General features: G+C 42.0%; 1 protein-coding gene across 1 annotated transcript in view; it reads left to right on the top strand.

The window, feature by feature from the left end:
* Positions 1-1,641: 1,641 nt before the first annotated feature.
* CCDC3 (coiled-coil domain containing 3) overlaps positions 1,642-17,967 on the top strand; it is a 117,190-nt gene continuing 100,864 nt past the window's right edge. Inside the window, exons 1-2 of the mRNA XM_086714933.1 lie at positions 1,642-2,277; positions 4,905-5,079. Coding sequence (XP_086571059.1) covers positions 1,904-2,277; positions 4,905-5,079 — 549 coding nt within the window. The 5' untranslated portion in view covers positions 1,642-1,903. The remainder of the gene's footprint in view (positions 2,278-4,904; positions 5,080-17,967) is intronic.

The raw sequence follows: 17,967 nt of genomic DNA on the forward strand, positions 1-17,967 counted from the left end.
TTTAAAGATTTTTTTTATGTTTATTTATTTTTGAGAGAGAGAGAGAAAGCATGCACAAGTGGGGCAGGGGCCGAGAGAAAGAGAATCTGAAGCAGGTTCCAGGCTCTGAGCTGTCGGCCCAGAGCCCAGTGCAGGGCTGGAACCCACAAGCAGTGAGATCATGATCTGAGCCGAAGCTGGATGCCTAACCGACTGTCTGATAGGCGCAGACACATCTGTCTGTTTTTAGGCGCATCACAGAGGGTTTTGTAAGAATAAGAATTTGGTTGATTGAGTCGCTGAGCAGATTCTGGGCTAGTGTGACAATGTTAGCTGCGGTTTCCCATTCTCTTAACAGCACAGGGCTGCCTGGAGTCCTGGTGATCCCACTTCCGGGGATGCCCAAAGCCCTCCCTTGCCCAAGACGGCCTCTCTCCTGGCCTCTTCCTCCTGAGTCCCTGTCCTGCAGGGGAGGGACCTGCACGGAAGAGTTGCCTTCAAAGACTGCCCTTGCTGGGTGGCAAGCAATCATGAATTAAATTCCCCCGGCTGAAGATTTAGGGGCCACAGGGAGAAGACTTGGGAGCCAGGGGGAGGTGAGGCCCAGGCTTGAAACCTTGTCTCCTGCAGCTTTATCCTCTCTTCTCCTTACCTTTCCTTCCAGAATTCCCTGAGTTTTCCCTTCAACGCATAGAAGAATTTAGCTGTGTGCCAAGGCTCAGACTTGTAGAAATAAGATGCTTAAGGAAAAGAGGCTTCTGTTTTAAGGCAGTTCTGCTTATAAATTTATTATAAATATATCATACATATAATACCTATAAGTACCATGGGATGCACATTACATGCATGATTATATGTATGATGTAACACACATATGAAAATATAAAAGTATTTATAAGTGATCATCCTCTTTTTTCTTCGTACTGCATTGGGAACACTTAATGGTAGTTCAGAGATAAAAGGAGCTGGTGAGTTTAGAGAGAAAGAGACTGTTGAGCCTGGATCTCCCTCAGACTGACCCACGGACGTGTGAGAAGCTGGGTGGAATTTACTGCATTTATTTCTCAGGTGTAGGGTGTTCAGAAGCTGTAAATAGGAATTATGTAAATTGTGCAGCTTTAGGAAAATCAGGACAGCATGGCTTTTCGAATCTTTCATGAAGGCTTTCCCGAGATTACCATTAAGTCATAAGCAACATGAGAGAGAGCGAGCGAGACAGATCAGCAAAAGTTTATTGGCCCGCGCTGGGTTTCCCAATTCACCGCTGCGAAGCAAAAGTCAGATTTGATCTCGACGCGTGTTGACTCTAAAAGAACGACCCAGAAAATGTCAACACGTCTACACGGGACTCACGCAAAGAAACAGCGATTGTTGGTTTGGAACAGGCTTTCCGCCTGAAGAGCTCCGACACAGCGCATCAGTGGGGCGCGGGAGGAGGGCCGGGCCGCGGCTCCCAGCAGTCAGTGACCGTCTCCCGCAGGCCCCGCACTCCCCCAACGGCGCGCGGGGCCTCGGGGGACCGGCCCTGCGCGCCGCAGCTCCCGAGCGCCCCTGGCCGGCCGCCCACCTCCGCCCCGGCCGCCTCTCCGCCCTCTCCCGCCGCAGCCCACGCCCCGTCGCGGGGGGCAGGGCAAGAGGCGGGAGGCCGGCCCGCCCCGAGACCCTTTAAAGCGACGCGGACGCGGGCCGGGCGCCGCGAGCCCGGCGGCGGACAGTAGCGGCGCGCCGAGCCCAGCGCGCAGGGCTGCCCTTCGCGGGCCGGCGGGGCGGGCGCTCCCGGCTCCCCGACGCCTCCCGCGCCCGGCGGCCGCGCGCCCCCGCTCTGCCCTGCTGGTCCCGGGCGTCCCCGCCATGCGCCCTGGCTAGTGCGCCCGGGGCGCAGCGCCGACCCGGGCCGCGCCCGCCGTCCGCTCCCGCCGCCGGCATGCTGCGCCCGCTGCTGCTCGCCGCGCTCTGCGTGGCCGGCCGGCTCGGGGCCGCCCGCGGCTGCCAGCTGCCCTCGGAGTGGAGACCCCTGAGCGAGGGCTGCCGCGCCGAGCTGGCCGAGATCATCGTGTACGCCAAGGTGCTGGCGCTGCACCAGGAGGTGCACGGCCTGTACAACTACCTGCCGTGGCAGTACGAGCCCAGCGACGCGGGGCTCTTCTACTCCGCCGAGATCGAGATGCTGTGCGACCAGGCGTGGGGCAGCATGCTGGAGGTGCCCGCGGGCTCCAGGCTCAACCTCACCGGCCTGGGCTACTTCTCGTGTCACTCGCACACCGTGGTCCAGGACTACTCCTATTTCTTCTTCCTCAGGTGAGCGCGGCCCCTCCCGCCCACACCACCTCCTCCGCCCGCTGGCCTGACCTCCCGAGGGCACCGTTATCTGGAGCCGGGTCAGCACCTCCAGGGAAAGCTGTCCAGGCCCTATTAGAATGTCCCTGGGGCTCCTTTCCTTGCTCTTTATTCTCTCCTGCTCTGTCCCACGTCTAGACATGGGGGCCTGGGGGCCTTTGGCTAAAGCTGTTGAAAAAACAGGGGTGGTTTCACTGCTGAATGCACAGAGGAGTGTTTCCAGCAAAAGCTCAGGGTGGTTTCCAAAATCCATTTGACTCCTTTTTTTTTTTTTTTTTAATTTTTATTATTTTAATTGGATTCACTGGGAGTAGGTTGAGATGCTGAGGGGTAAAAAAAAAAGAAACAAACTTTGAAATCAGACTGTTGGAGTTCTGGCTCTTCTCTTCGTGTGATTTTTGAGCAAGTTGCCTTCTGAAGAACCTCCATACTCTCCCTTTCATAATGTGAGAAACAAGGTTGGTGGAGACTAACACACAGTAATCATGCAGAACACCTGGGACAGGTTAGAGGCAGAACAAATAGTCCCTCTGCCATCCCGCCCCGCCCCCCCCCCCCCCCCCCCCCTGCTTAAATGCCAAGATAGGAACCATGCGGAATGCAGCCCAGCTGTCCCTTTGTTTCCCCCCCTTGTCCACCACCGGCAGACCTCAATGCTGGGCTTTTCAGAATAGCAGAGGTTTGTGTGGGGGCCTGCTGGGGGGTGGGGGGAAGACACTCTCCCAGTGCTTGGAAGAGAATAAATGAATCGGGCTGGAAGTCCCTCTCTGACTGGAGACTCCTGGAATCTTGTGAAGTTTCGTGAAGATTGGCCTGCAGTCACGATGGAATTCACGTGTATAAGAATTCAGTCAATGGGCTTCAAGTTTGAAATAGAGACTGGCAGGTGCAACCCTAAATGCATTGGCTGTCTCCAATTGAATGAGAGTGACACAGAGCAGCTGAGAGGAACATGGAACTGGAATCTAACCTACATGTCAAGCGAGTGAGTGAATTGATCCACAGTTAACACTAGTGATGGTTCCAGTCTTCTCAGTCCATAAAGTAGCACTAAGAACATTTGGAATGACTATGACCTCAGTCTGCGGATCACTTTTAGCTCTTGAGATTTCCCACCACTCTGGGAAAGAAAACCTTAAGGTCCACCGAGGGGCGTTCATAAGCTCGTGGCAACACATGTTTTCTGTATCGAAGCCAGATCTCTAAGTTTAGAATACATGGCGTGCTTTGTGTTTGCTGCCGTGGTTTAGCTAGATTAAGTTGTTTTTCTTCTTTTAATTGCTGTTGAAATATAGTTTCTAAATAAAGGCAGCAAGGAGTGAGACCATATTCTTCTTGATACAAAGAAACTTAGATTTTTCATATTTTTCTTTAGGAAGGACACCGAGAACCCAGCTATAAAGCTATTAATCACTGAAACTTTATTTTCCAAAGAAGTAAGAGCTGGAGAACTTGAGCAGACATGATTTATTTTCTGATTTTATCATGAAAGAGTTTTGTCCAGGGGCTCTGTGGTGGTCAGCCAGCTCTTCTTTCTCTTTGACATATTTACAAAAACTTAGGGCAGAAATACAGAGTCAACTGGTAGTCTGACAGATTTCCATTTCACAGAGCTGTGTTGCCCCGAAGTGTCCTAACAACTGCATACAAATCATTCCTCCGCTGTTACTCTGGACCCAGTGAGGCAAGAACAGATTCTGGGCACTGTCACTGGGGAAAGCGGCAGTGGCCGCTCCCTGGTCCGCCCTGCACCACCTTTTTGTGCTGGAGGTTAACTTCTACCTGCCCTGTCTCTGCGTGATTTATCTTTGCAACAGGCAATTTGTCCTTTGTAAAAATGTTAACATCTGAACTGCACTCACTCCATGCCAGATACTTTTTCTTTCTCTCTTTTTTAAAACTTTTTTTTAAAATGTTTATTCTTGAGAGAGACAGAGCTTGAGCAGGGGAGGGGCAGAGAGAGAGGGAGACACAGAATCTGAAGCAGGCTCCAGGCTCTGAGTCGTCAGCACGGAGCCCGACGCGGGGCTTGAACCCACAAACCTGGAGATCATGACCTGAACCGAAGTCCGATGCTCAACCGACTGAGCCCCCCAGGCGCCTCTTCACTTTACAATGCAGTTCTTACACTATCACCAAGAAGGTGCTATTCTCCTCTTTTTACAGACTGGCACAGTGAAGCTTAGAGAATTTAGGAAATTTGTGTCCCTGTCAGAAGACAAGTAGCAATGGCAGGATTCGAACCTTACAACTGGCTTATAACTGGTCCTTATAACTGGCTTTCCTTTCATCAAGAAACAAGGGACACCCTGTGAGAAAGGCCACTTGGGCGATATACAAATAGACCAACACGTCTGCATCCCCTCTCCCCAACCCTTCACCCAAACTCATCTGTTGGAAAACCTTAAGGATAGATTCGTGCAATGTGAGGCAGAGAAACCATTAGAAATAGTAAGTCCTCTAATGAGAGCCATGAGAGACATGGTGGTGTAAAGGCAAGATTGTCACGGTCTTGACAACTGTTGATTAAAGCTGGTGTACCCTATGGCTGTCCAGTCTGCAGTTCTGCTTTTTTTTTCCCCCATTAGGATGGATGAAAATTATAACCTCTTGCCTCACGGAGTCAATTTCCAAGATGCCATCTTTCCAGACACTCAAGAGAACAGAAGGATGTTTTCCAGCCTTTTCCAGTTTTCGAATTGTTCTCAAGGGCAGCACCTGGCAACTTTTTCCAGTGACTGGGAGATCCAGGAAGACAATAGGGTAAGAAATGGCAGTGCCCTAAGTCACAGCAAAGTAATAGAAAAGCTGCATCTTGTCTGAATTTTGTGACCAAATGAGTCAAGAATACTCTTCCAGAAGCCCAGACCAAAGAGTATTATCCCTTCCACTCCTCTGGCAGTTAAAAAAAAAAACAAAACAAAACAGAACACTGTTCATAAACTGTAGCTTCCTGAGGCTTTACTACTTGGTATTGGGATCCTCATAAAGTGAGAGAAAAAGATGGACTGAAGGTGGGCACAGTGCCTCAGTTTCCTCTCCTGTAAAATGGAAACAATCTACATCATAGGGTTGATACAGTATGATTTAGCTATGTAAAAAAAAAAAAATGAAAATATGTAAAGCCCTTAGCATAGTGCCTGACGGAGTATGTACTCAATACATGAGAGCTGTTATGACTATTATATCATTAATGTTGTTGATAGCATAAGGCTCTGGCAGTCTTAAGGGAGAAGAAAAAGTCCTCAAGGAAATGATTGCTATAGCTAACACTTCTTTGATGGTTAACTCTATTTGTTAAGACGTAGAGATACAGGGTGGCCAAAATGGTTGTGGAATGTAAAGGTTAAGATAGTTTTGGGTAAAGGGGCGCCTGGGTGGCTCAGTTGGTTGTGTCCAACTCTAGATTTTGGCTCAGGTCATGATCTCACGCTTTGCGAGACTGAGCCCTACTTTGGGCTGTGCCAAGATGGCGCACAGCCTGCTTGGGATTCTCTCTCTCCTTTTGCCTCGCCCCCTTCCCACCCGCCATGTGAGCACGTGTGTGTGCGCATGTGCTCTCTCTGTCTAAAAATAAACCTAAAAACAGTAATTTGGGGTATGAAAATATAAAAGGGATCTGTCCATTTGGGACAGATGCCAGAGTTGGGGGGAGATTTTGAAGACTGTCCCTTTCCCAAATAGCGTTGGCATATTTGAGCTGGGATGATCATGGGGCTGGCTCAGTAGAGGAGGTGGCCAGTCCCAGTATCTTAAAAACATCTCGGATGTTTTTAAGGCAGTGTGACAGACTGACTTCTGGGAGTGTTCTGATGTGGGGTTTTGGGTATTCCACGGGACAAGGACTCATATTTTTTGAGTTAATAACCTAATTTGCACATGTTGAGTGGCTCACGAGGGTCCCCAAATCTAGAAGTATAAAATGGTAGTCAGTAGTTTCTCTCTCATCTCTGACACCCACCCACCCATTTCCCACCTACCCTCCAAGTAGCTACTGTTACTAGTTTCTTATAAATGTTTAATGAGTATTTTCATCCAAGAAAGAATTCATACTTGTATACTGACTGTGTTCTTTTACGCAAATGGCAGCCCACTCTATACACTTTGCTATACTTTGACTTTTTTCACAAATAGATCTTGAGGATCTTTCCATACCAATGCAGATCAAGTTGCCTTAAAGAGCTGCATAGTGTATTCCATTGTATGCATGTCACCATGTGTGTGTGTATATGTGTATATATATATATATATATATATATATATATATATATATATAAAATATAATTTATTGTCAAATTGGTTTCCATACAACACCCAGTGCTCAACCCAACAGGTGCCCTCCTCAATGCCCATCACCCATTTCCCCCTATCCCCCACCCCCATCAAACCCTAGTTTGTTCTCTGTATTTAACAGTCTCTTATGGTTTGCCTCCCTCCCTCTCTGTAACTTTTTTTTTCCCCTTCCCCTCCCCCATGGTCTTCTGTTAAGTTTCTCAAGATCCACATATGAGTGAGAACATATGGTATCTGTCTTTCTCTGCCTGACATTTCACTTAGCATAATACCCTCCAGTTCCATCCATGTTGCTGCAAATGGCCAGATTTCATTCCTTCTCATTGCCAAGTAGTATTCCATTGTGTATATAAACCACATCTTCTTTATCCATTTGTCAGTTGATGGACATTTAGGCTCTTTGCATAATTTGGCTATTGTTGAAAGTGGTGCTATAAACTTTGGAGTACATGTGCCCCTATGCATCAGCACTCCTGTATCCCTTGGGTAAATTCCTAGCAATGCTATTGCTGGATCATAGGGTAGTTCTATTTTTAATTTTTTGAGGAAACTCCACACTGTTTTCCAGAGTGGCTGCACCAGTTTGCATTCCCACCAACAGTGCGAGAGGGTTCCCATTTCTCCACATCCTCTCCAGCATCTATATAGTCTCCTGATTTGTTCATTTTAGCCACTCTGGCATGAGGTGGTATCTCAGTGTGGTTTTGATTTGTATTTCCCTGATGAGGAGTGACGTTGAACATCTTTTCGTGCGCGTGTTGGCCATCTGGATGTCTTCTTTAGAGAAGTGTCTATTCATGTCTTATGCCCATTTCTTCCCTGGATTATTTGTTTTTTGGGTGTGGAGTTTGGTGAGTTCTTTATAGATTTTGGATACTAGCCCTTTGTCTGATATGTCATTTGCAAATATCTTTTCCCATTCTGTAGTTTGCCTTTTAGTTTTGTTGATTGTTTCCTTTGCAGTGCGGAAGCTTTTTCTCTTCATGAGGTCCCAATAGTTCATTTTTGCTTTTAATTCCCTTGCCTTTGAGATGTGTCAAGTAAGAAATTACAGTGGCTGAGGTCAAAGAGGGTTTTTTCCTGATTTTTCCTCTAGGGTTTTGATGGTTTCCTGTCTCACATTCAGGTCCTTCATCCATTTTGAGTTTATCTTTGTGTATGGTGTAAGAAAGTGGTCTAGTTTCATTATTCATGTTGCCATCCAGTTCTCCCAGCACCATTTGTTATAGAGACTTGTCTTTTTTCCATTGGATATTCTTTCCTGCTTTGTCAAAGATTAGTTGGCCATATTTTTGTGGGTCCAAGTCTGGGTTCTCTATTCCATTGATCTATGTGTGTGTTTTTGTGCCAATACCATGCTTTCTTGATGATTACAGCTTTGTAGTAGAGGCTAAAATCTGGGATTGTGATGCCTCCCACTTTGGTCTTCTTCTTCAATATTACTTTGGCTATTGGAGGTCTTTTGTGGTTCCATACAACTTTTAGGATTGCTTGTTCTAGCTTCGAGAAGAATGCTGGTGCAATTTTGATTGGGATTGCGTTGAATGTGTAGATTGCTTTGGGTAGTATTGACATTTTAACAATATTTATTCTTCCAATCCATGAGCATGGAATGTTTTTCCATTTCTTTGTATCTTCAAATTCCTTCATAAGCTTTCTATAGTTTTCAGCATACAGATCTTTTACATCTTTGGTTAGGTTTATTCCTAGGTATTTTATGGTTCTTGGTGCAGTTGTGAATGGGATCAGTTTCTTTAGTGTCACAATATATTTAATCAAGCTCTCTGTTAATAGGTGGTTGGGTTAATAGGTGGTTAATAGGACATTGCTATTACAGAATGCAGACATGTATGATATTATACATACCTCGTTTTGTAGGATTGCTGAGTCCAATTTTTAGCAAATACTATGTACCTAGTATAAAGCAGCTGCTGTGTTAGGTGCTAGACTTTCAACGTTGAGCAAAATACAAAGTCCCTGATCTCCTAAAGCTTATAGTCCTATTGTTGGTGATTGACACAATCAAAAGACCCCATTAGTGACTTCATAATTTTTAATGGAAGCAAATGATCCAAAAAATAAATAAAAAGAGAGAATCTGACCTCGACTTAAGGGTTAAGAAAGTCTTCTCTCCTGAATTGATACTGGAGCTAAAATGTGATGGATGAAGTGACCTCCTAGTTAATGTTGGGATCAGGGAGAGATGAGTGTAATCCAAAGGAGGACAGTCTGTGGAGAGAGGCCCTGTGGTAGCATAGTACATCATGCATTTGAGGGCATGAAAGAAAGCTCTTGTGTCTGGAGCAAAGGGAGTAAGAAGGATGAGGCAAGAGCTTGAGGCAGTGCCAGACCTAGTGAAGATTTGGGTTTTGTTCTGTGAATGGGAAGCCTTTTGTGTTCTGAAAGGAGGGGTGATGGGATCAAATTTACATTTGGAAAAAACCAACTGGATTGGAGGAAATCCAAATGATGTGGTGAGAACAGGTAGTGGTTATAAAGCTACCAGACAGTTGCTGGACTAGGGTAGAGGCAGTAGGGATGGAGTAAAGGAGGCAAATTGGAGAGCGATTTGGGAAATGAAATTAGTAGGTATTGCTGATGGTTTGGTGGGAAAGGAGGTGGGCGAGGGTCAAAGATAACTCCTGTGTTTCTGGCAGGTACACCGCATGCCAGGACCAACACTGAGAAATGTAGGCAGGAAAGGTTTGGTGGAGGAATTCATATGGCAGATGTTGGACATACTGGGTTGCAGTGTATTTGAACCATCTGAGTCATTTTGAGCCAAGTGAGATCTGGAATAGGTGGTTGCATCTCTAAGTTTGGAGCTTTGAGAAGAGCTCTGAGTGGAGCTCAGAGCTCCTGAGTGGAGGATAGACCTTTGGGACTTAACAATAATTGGGTGTCCGTTGAGACTGAATATGAATGAAACTCTCAAGGGAGAGTACATAGGAAGAGCAGAGCATGGGCCCTAGGGTAGGACTAAGCCTTGTGGGATGCTAAACCTGGTTGAGAAGGAGCAGTCAGACAGGGAAAGGGAAAAGTAGGAGAGTCATGGATACAGGGTATTTGCATAAGTATGAGTGATTGACAGAGCCAAAATCTGTTGAGAAGTCAAGTAAATTGATGACTGAAGAGCAACCTCTCTTTGGTGGTCTAAATGAGAACCTAAACTTCCCTAAAAGAGGGAGTAGGGTTATGGGGGATGAGTGAGGGTGGACAACTCTTTGATGAAGTTGGCCTATGGATGGCTTAATACATATAAGGCTGCAGATGACAGGGCAGAGTAGTTGAGGGGAGGTGTCTTGTTGTATTTAAAGATGGCGGCCATTCTGTTCACACCACTTGGTCTTTGTTTTCCCACTCTGGAGACATTGCCTGCTCAAGTAGACTAAACTATCCAAGGGTAGGGAGATCTATTTTATTTACTGTTGTATATTTGGTCCATTTTTTATGGGCCTTAAACATTTGTTAAATGAAAACTGTTTCTCATCCAGAGATATCTGTTGTCCAGAGAGATCTCTGTCTCTTTCTGATTTTCTAAAGTATCTAAAATCCATACACAGTAAAATTTGCTGTCTTTATATGCTGTTACAAGTTTTGATAAATGCCCATGGTTGTATAACGACAACTACAACCACAGTGCAGAAAAGTGCCATCACTGCAAAGAGCCTCACTTCTGCCCTTTTTTGGTCAGACCCTTCCCTAACCTGAACTTGTGGGAACCACTGAATCGTTCTCCAACACTAGTTGTGCATTTTCCAGAATGCCGTATGAGTGGAATCATACAGTATGTTGCTTTTTTTTTTTTTTTTTTAGCTTGGTTGCTTTTACTTAGCATAATGCACTTGAAATTTGTTTGTTTTGTATTTATTCATTTTTTTTTAAAATTGCTGAGTATTCCATTGTAGGGAGGTACCACGGTTTTAATGATCTAGTCCTCAGTTGAGAAGAGACTTTAAGTTCACGATTTTAGGCTATCGGAGCATCCATAAAGATCCATGTACAAGTTTTTATATGAACGTCAATTTCAGTACGTTTTGGGTAAATACCTAGGATAGGTTCACTGGGCTAGAAGGTAGGTGTATGTTTAACTTGGTAAGAAACTGAAAAATTGTTTTTGAGAGTGGCTGTGATGTTTATTTGCATTAGCAATATATGAGAGCTCCAACTGTTCCTCTCAGTACTTCGTATGGTCAGAAAATATAGACGTTCTAATCGGTGTGTGATGGTATCTCATTGTATGTTTTTTGTTTGTTTGTTTTAGATTCCACATGTAAATGAGATCATGGTATTTGTCCTACTCTAACTTATTTCGCTTAGCATAATGCTCTCAAGGTCCATCCTTCATCCATTGTTGCAAATGGCAGGTCTAAATAATCCTTTGTTGTATATATACACCACAGTTTCTTTATCCCTTTATCTGTCAATGGACATGTAGGTCGTTTCTGTATATTGGCTCTTGTGAAAACTGTTGCACTGAATTTTGTGAGTGCAGATAGCTCTTTGAGGTACTGAGTTCATCCAATTTGGGTTTATACCCAGAGGTGGGATTGCTGGACCTCATGGTAGTTCTATTTTTAATTTTCTGAGGAAGTTCTACATTGTTTTCCTTAGTGGCTGCACCAGTTTACATTCATATCAACAGCATATGAGGGACCTACTTCTTCTCCACACCTTGCCAACACATGGTATCTTCTAGTTTTTAGATAATTGTCTTAACAAGCTTGAGGTGCAACCTCATGGTGCTTTTGGCTTGCGTTTTCCTGATGAGAGTGATGTTGAACATCTTTCCATATGTGTTGGCCATCTGTATGTCTCTGGAAAAGTGTCTAGTCAGGTACTTTGCCCATTTTTAAATTGGATTGTTTTTTGGTGTTATGGGAGTTCTTTATGTTTTGGATATTAACCCCCTATTGGATAGATCATTTGAAAATATTTTCTCTCATCCAGTAGGTTGCCTTTTGATTTGGTTCACTATGCAAAAGGCTTTAGTTTTATGTAGTCTCATTTTTTAAATTTCTGCTTTTGTTGCTTTTGTCTGAGGAGACTGATGGAAAAATATACTGTTCAGATTGATGTCTAGGAGTTTACTGCTTATGTTCTCTTTTAGGACTTATATAGTTTCAGGGCTTACATTTAGAATTTTTAATTTTTTTTTTCAACGTTTATTTATTTTTGGGATAGAGAGAGACAGAGCATGAATGGGGGAGGGGCAGAGAGAGAGGGAGACACAGAATGGGAAACAGGCTCCAGGCTCTGAGCCATCAGCCCAGAGCCTGACGCGGGGCTCGAACTCACGGACCGCGAGATCGTGACCTGGCTGAAGTCGGACGCTTAACCGACTGCGCCACCCAGGCGCCCCACATTTAGAGTTTTTAAATCCATTTAGAGTTTATTTTTGTATATGGTATAAGAAAGTAGTCCTGTTTCATTCTTTATGTTACTGTTCAGTTTTTCCAACACTACTTATTGAAGAAACCATCTTTTCTCTGTAGTGTATTCTTGCCTTCTCTTTTGTAGATTAATTAGCCACATATGTGTGTGTTTATTTCTGGGCTGTCTATTCTGTTCTTTTGATCTGTGTGTCTGTTACTGTGCTTGTACCATACTGTTTTGATTACTATAGATTAGTATGAGATGTGGGAAGATGATACCTCCAGCTTTGTCATTCTTTATCAAGATGGCTTTGGCTATTCATGGTCTTTTGTGGTTCCATACAAATTTTGGGATTGTTCTGTTTCTGTGAAAAAGTGCTGTTGGTGTTTTGATATGAATTAGATTACATGTGTAAATTTCTTTGGATAGTATGGACATTTTAACAATACTTACTTTTCCAATCCATGAGCATGGTATGTCTTTCCATTAATTTGTGTTCAACTTATTTCATCAGTGCCTTATAATTTTCACAGTATAGACGTTTCAACTTCTTGGTTAAATTTATTCCTAGGCATTTTACTGTTTTTGGTGTGACTATAAGTGGGGTTGTTTTCTTAATTTTTCTTATTGTTCATTATTAGTGTATAGAAATGCAACAGATGCCTGTGTATTAATTTTGCATATTAGGGTTCCCTATATTTAATGTCCTATCATTTGCAAATAGGGAAAGTTGTACTTCTTCCTTACCAATTTGGATGCCTTTTGTTTCTTGTCTAATTTCTCTGCCTAGGGCTTCCAGTACTATGTTGAATAAAAGTGACAAGTGTGGGTATCCTTGTCTTGTTCCTGATTATAGGGGAAAAGCTTTCAGTTTTACGTTGTTGAATATGATGTTACCTGTGGTTTTTCATACATGGCCTTTATTATGTTGAGGTATGTTCCTTTACTCAGTTTGTTGAAATTCTTTATCATAAATGGATGCTGAATTTTGTCAAATGCTTTCTCTGCATCTATTGAGATAATCTTGTTTTTATTCTTTTTGTTAACATGGTGTATCATGTTCAGTTTTGTGGGTATTGGATCATCCCCGGAATATTTCCCACTTGATTGTGGTGAATGGTCCTTCTAATTAATTTTTGAATTGAGTTTGCTAATAATTTGTTGAGGATTTTTGCATCTATGTTCATCAGGGATATTGGCCTGTTGTTTTTTAATTAATTAATTTATTTTTTTTGTTGTTGTTTGTAGTGTCTTTGGTTTGATATCAGAGCAATGCTGGTCTTGTAGAATGGATTTGGAAAACTTCCTTTAGTTTTTTTATTTTAACTCTACTTTATTTTTTTTAAGATTATTCTAAATGTTTTATTTATTATTTTTAGAGATAGAATGAGTGGGGGTGGAACAGAGAGAGAGGAAGATAGATTCTGAAGCAGGCTCCAGGCTCCGAGCTGTCAACACAAAGCCTGATGCAGGGCTCTAACTCAGCAACCGTGAAATCATGACTTGAGGCGAAGTCGGACATGTAACTGAATGAGCCACCCAGGTGCCCCTAACTTTAAATGTTTGGTAAAATTCACCTGTGAAAGTGTCTGGCCCTGGACTTTTGTTTGGGAATTTTTTTATTACTGAGTTAGTTTCATAACTGAGTCTGTTCAGATTTTCTGTTTCTTCCTGATTCAGTCTTGGAAGTTTGTATGTTTTTAGGAACTTCTCTGTTTGTTTTAGGTTTTCCAATTTGTTGGTATATTATCGTTGGTAGTATTCTTACCCTTTGTATGTTTGTAGTGTTAGTTGCAACTTTTGTTTCATTTCTGAATGTAAGTCTTCTTTTTTCCTTGATTTGGTTAAAGATTTATTAGTTTTGTTTATGTTTTCAAAGAACCAGTTCTTAGTTTGATTGATCTTTTCTATTGTAATTTTAGTCTCCATATTATTTATTACTCCTCTGATTTTTATTTCCTTCCATCTACCAACTTAGGGCTTTGTTCTTCTTTTTCTAGTTGCTTTAGGTATAAAGTTAGATTGTTCGAGATTTTTATTTTATTTTCTTTTGACATAGGCCTGTATTGATATAAACATCTCCCTTGGAAATGCTTTTGCTATGTTTCCTGGATTTTGGAACATTGTGTCTGTAATTTCATCTGTCTCTAGGTGTTTTTTGATTTCCTTTTTGATTTCTTTCCTGACCCATGGGCGGGTTAGTAGCATATTGTTATGCCTTCATGTATTTGTTTTTTTCCAATTTTTTCTTATAATTTCTAGTTTCATACTTTTGATGTCAGAAAAGATGCTTGATAGGAATTTAGTCCTCTTAAATTTATTGAGACTTATTTTGTGGCCTAACTTGTGATCTATACTGGAGAATGTTCCATGTGCACTTGAAGAGATTTTATATTCCGTTGTTGGATGAAATGTTCTATATATGTCTGTTGAGTCCATCTGGTCAAACATGTCATTCAAAGCCACTGTTTCCCTATTGGTTTTCTGTCTGGTTGATATATCAATACTGTGAATGGGGTGTTGAAGACTTTCAGTGTATTACTGTCAATTTCTTTTATGTCTATTAATATTTGCTTGATGTATTTATGTGCTCCTATGTTAGGTGTATAGGTATTTATAATTGTTATGTGCTTTTATTGGATTGATTTCTTTATAATGATAAAGAAGGGCATTATGTAATGCCCTTCTTTGCCTCTTGTGACAGTCTTTGTTTCAAAGTCTGTTTTGTCTACTAAGTATTGCTACCTTGACTTTTTTTTTTTAATTTCCATTTGCATGGAATATCTTTTTTCCATTCCTCCACTTTCAGTCTGTAGATGTCTTTAGCTATGAAGTGCATCTCTTATAGGCAGCATATAGATGAGTCTTACTTTTTTGAACCATTCTGTCACCTTATGTCTTTTTATAGGAGCATTTAGATGACTTACATTTAAAGTAATTCTTAGTAGCTATGCACTTCCATTTTGTTGATTAGTGGGGTTTTTTTTTTTTTGTAGAATTTTATTTTTTCAAGTATAATCAACCTATAGTGTGATATTTGTTTTAGGTGCGCAATATGATTCAGCAATTCTATACATTCCTCAGTACTCATCACGATAAGTGTACCCTTAATTGTCTTTAATACATGCAGTCCCTCACCCTACTTTCTTTGACAGCAACTGGTTTGGTATCTATATTTAAGAGACTTTTTTTTTCTCTGTTTTTGTTTGGTGGTTTTATTTCTTAAATTCCATATATGCGTGAAATTGTATGGTATTTGTTTTTCTTGGACTGATTAATTTCATTTAGCATTACACTCTCTAGATCCATCGACGTTGTTGTAAATGGCAAGATATCCTTTTTATGACTGAGTAATACTCCTTTGAATATATATACCCACACATCATCTTCTTTTTTTTTTTAATGTTTTTATTTATTTTTGAGAGAGACAGAGTTGGAGCAGGAGAGGGTCAGAGAGAGAGGGAGAGAGAGAATGCCAAGCAGACTCCATACTGTCAGCGCAGAGCCTGATGTGGGGCTTAAACCCACAAACCAGGAGATCATGACCTGAGCCGAAGTTGGACACTTAACCGACTGAGCCACCCAGGTGCCCCTACCCCACATCTTCTTTATCCATTTGTCTATGGATGGACACTTGCATTGCTTCTGTATCTTGACTATTATAAATAATGCTGCAGTAAACCTATATATCTTTTCAAATTAGTGTTTTTGTTTTCTTTGGGTAAATACTCAGTAGTGGAAGTACTGGATCATATGGTAATTCTATTTTTACTTTTTGGAGAAACCTCACCTCTTTACTATGTTCCACAATGGCCGCATCAATTTGCAGTCCTTCTAACAGGGCACCAGGGGTCCTTTTCTTCCACATCCTTGCCAATACATGTTATTTCTTGTCTTGTTGATTTTAGCCATTCTGACAGGTGTAAAGTGATGCCTTTTGTGGTTTTACTTTGCATTACCCTAATGCTGAATGATATTGAACATCTTTTCATGTGTCTAGTGACCATTTGTATATCTTCTTTGGAAAAAAAAGTCTATTCAGGTTCTTTGCCCATTTAAAAAAATTTTAATTAAAAAAATTTAAGTTGATTTATTTATCTGAGGGGGGTGCAGAGAGAGGGAGAGACAGGATTCTTTTTTTTAATATGAAATTTATTGTCAAATTGGTTTCCATACAACACCCAGTGCTCATCCCAACAGGTGCCCCCCTCAAGGCCCATCACCCACCCTCCCCTCCCTCCCACCCCTCATCGACCGTCAGTTTATTCTCAGTTTTTAAGAGTCTGTTATGGTTTGGCTCTCTCCCTCTCTGGAGAGTGTTACGCTAAGTGAAATAAGTCATACAGAGAAAGATAGATACGATATGTTTTCACTCTTAGGTGGATCCTGAGAAACTTAACAGAAGACCGTGGAGGGAGGGGAAGGAAAAAAAAAAGTAAAAAAGAAAAAAAAGTTAGAGAGGGTGACAGGCTTCTAAGCAGGCTCCATGCCGTCAGTGCAGAGCCCAATGCAGGCTCCATCTCTGTGAGATCATGACCTGAGCTGAGATCAAGAGTCAGATGCTTAATTGAATCACTTAGGTGTGCCCCGTCTTTGCCCATTTTTAAGTTGGATTATTTGCTTTTTTTGTGTTGAGTTGTGGAAGTTCTTTATATATTTTGTATACTAACCCTTATTTGGATATATCATTAGCAAATATCTATTTCATTCAGTAGGTTTCCATTTTGTTGTTTCCTTGGCTGTGCAAAAGTTTTTTGTGTTGATGTAGTCCCAGTGGTTTAATTTTGCTTTTGTTTCTCTTGCCAGAGGAGACCTATCTAGAAAGGTGTTTCTCTTGCCAATGTCAGAGGAATGATTGCCTATATTTTCTTCTAGGAATTTTATGGTTTCAGGTTTCACCCTTAGGTCTTTAACCCAGTTTGAGTTTGTCTTTCTATATGGTGTTTTGTAGTTACTCTGTTGCTTTCTTCTCTTGCTCTTTTTTTTTTTCCTTTGTGCTTTGATGACTGTACTGTTATGCTTGGATTGCTTTCTCTTTATTATTTGTGTATCTATTTGAAGGTTTTTTGGTTTGTGGTTACCATGAGATTTATATATAACATCCTATGTATATAACAGTCTATTTTTTTTTAATTTTTAAATTTTTTGAGAGAGGGAGAAAGCACTTATGCAAGAGAGAGTGGGGGAGGGGGAGAGAGAGTGACAGACCAGGTGAAGCCTGATTCAGGGCTCAAACCCACAGACTGAGACCATGACCCGGACTGAAGTCCAGAGTTAGATGCTTGTTGGTGGGAATGCAAACTGGTGCAGCTGCTCTGGAAAACAGTGTGGAGGTTCCTCAAAAAATTAAAAATAGAACTACCCTACAACCCAGCAATAGCATTACTAGGAATTTATCTAAAGGATACAGGAGTGCTGATTCATAGGGGCACATGTACCCCAATGTTTATAGCACTGCTTTCAACAATAGCCAAATTATGGAAAGAGCCTAACTGTTCATCAGCTGACAAATGGATCAAGAAGGTTTATATATACAATGGAATAGTACTTGGTAATAAGAAAGAATGTAATCTTCCATTTACAATAACGTGGATGTAACTGGAGGGTGTGAGGCTAAGTCAGAGAAAGAAAGATTTTATATGTATTCACTCATATGTAGAATTTGAGAAACTTCACAGAAGACTATGGGTGAAGGGAAGGGAAAACATAGTTACAAACAGAGAGGGAGGCAAACCATATGAGATTCTAAATACAAAACTTGAGGGTTAATGAGGCAGGTGGGGGAGAGGGGAAAAATGGGTGATGGGCATTGAGGAGGGCAATTGTTGGGATGAGCCCTGGGTGTTGTATGTAAGTGATGAATCATGGGAATCTACTCCCAAAGCCAAGAGCACACTGTATACGCTGTATGTTAGCTAACCTGACAATAAATGATATTTTAAAAAAAGAGTTCGATGCTTAACTGAGCCACCCAAGCGCCCC

Source organism: Puma concolor, chromosome B4, assembly GCF_028749965.1.
Source record: "Puma concolor isolate L17-30 chromosome B4, mPumCon1.1.hap2, whole genome shotgun sequence".
In the NCBI taxonomy this organism is placed as follows: domain Eukaryota; kingdom Metazoa; phylum Chordata; class Mammalia; order Carnivora; family Felidae; genus Puma; species Puma concolor.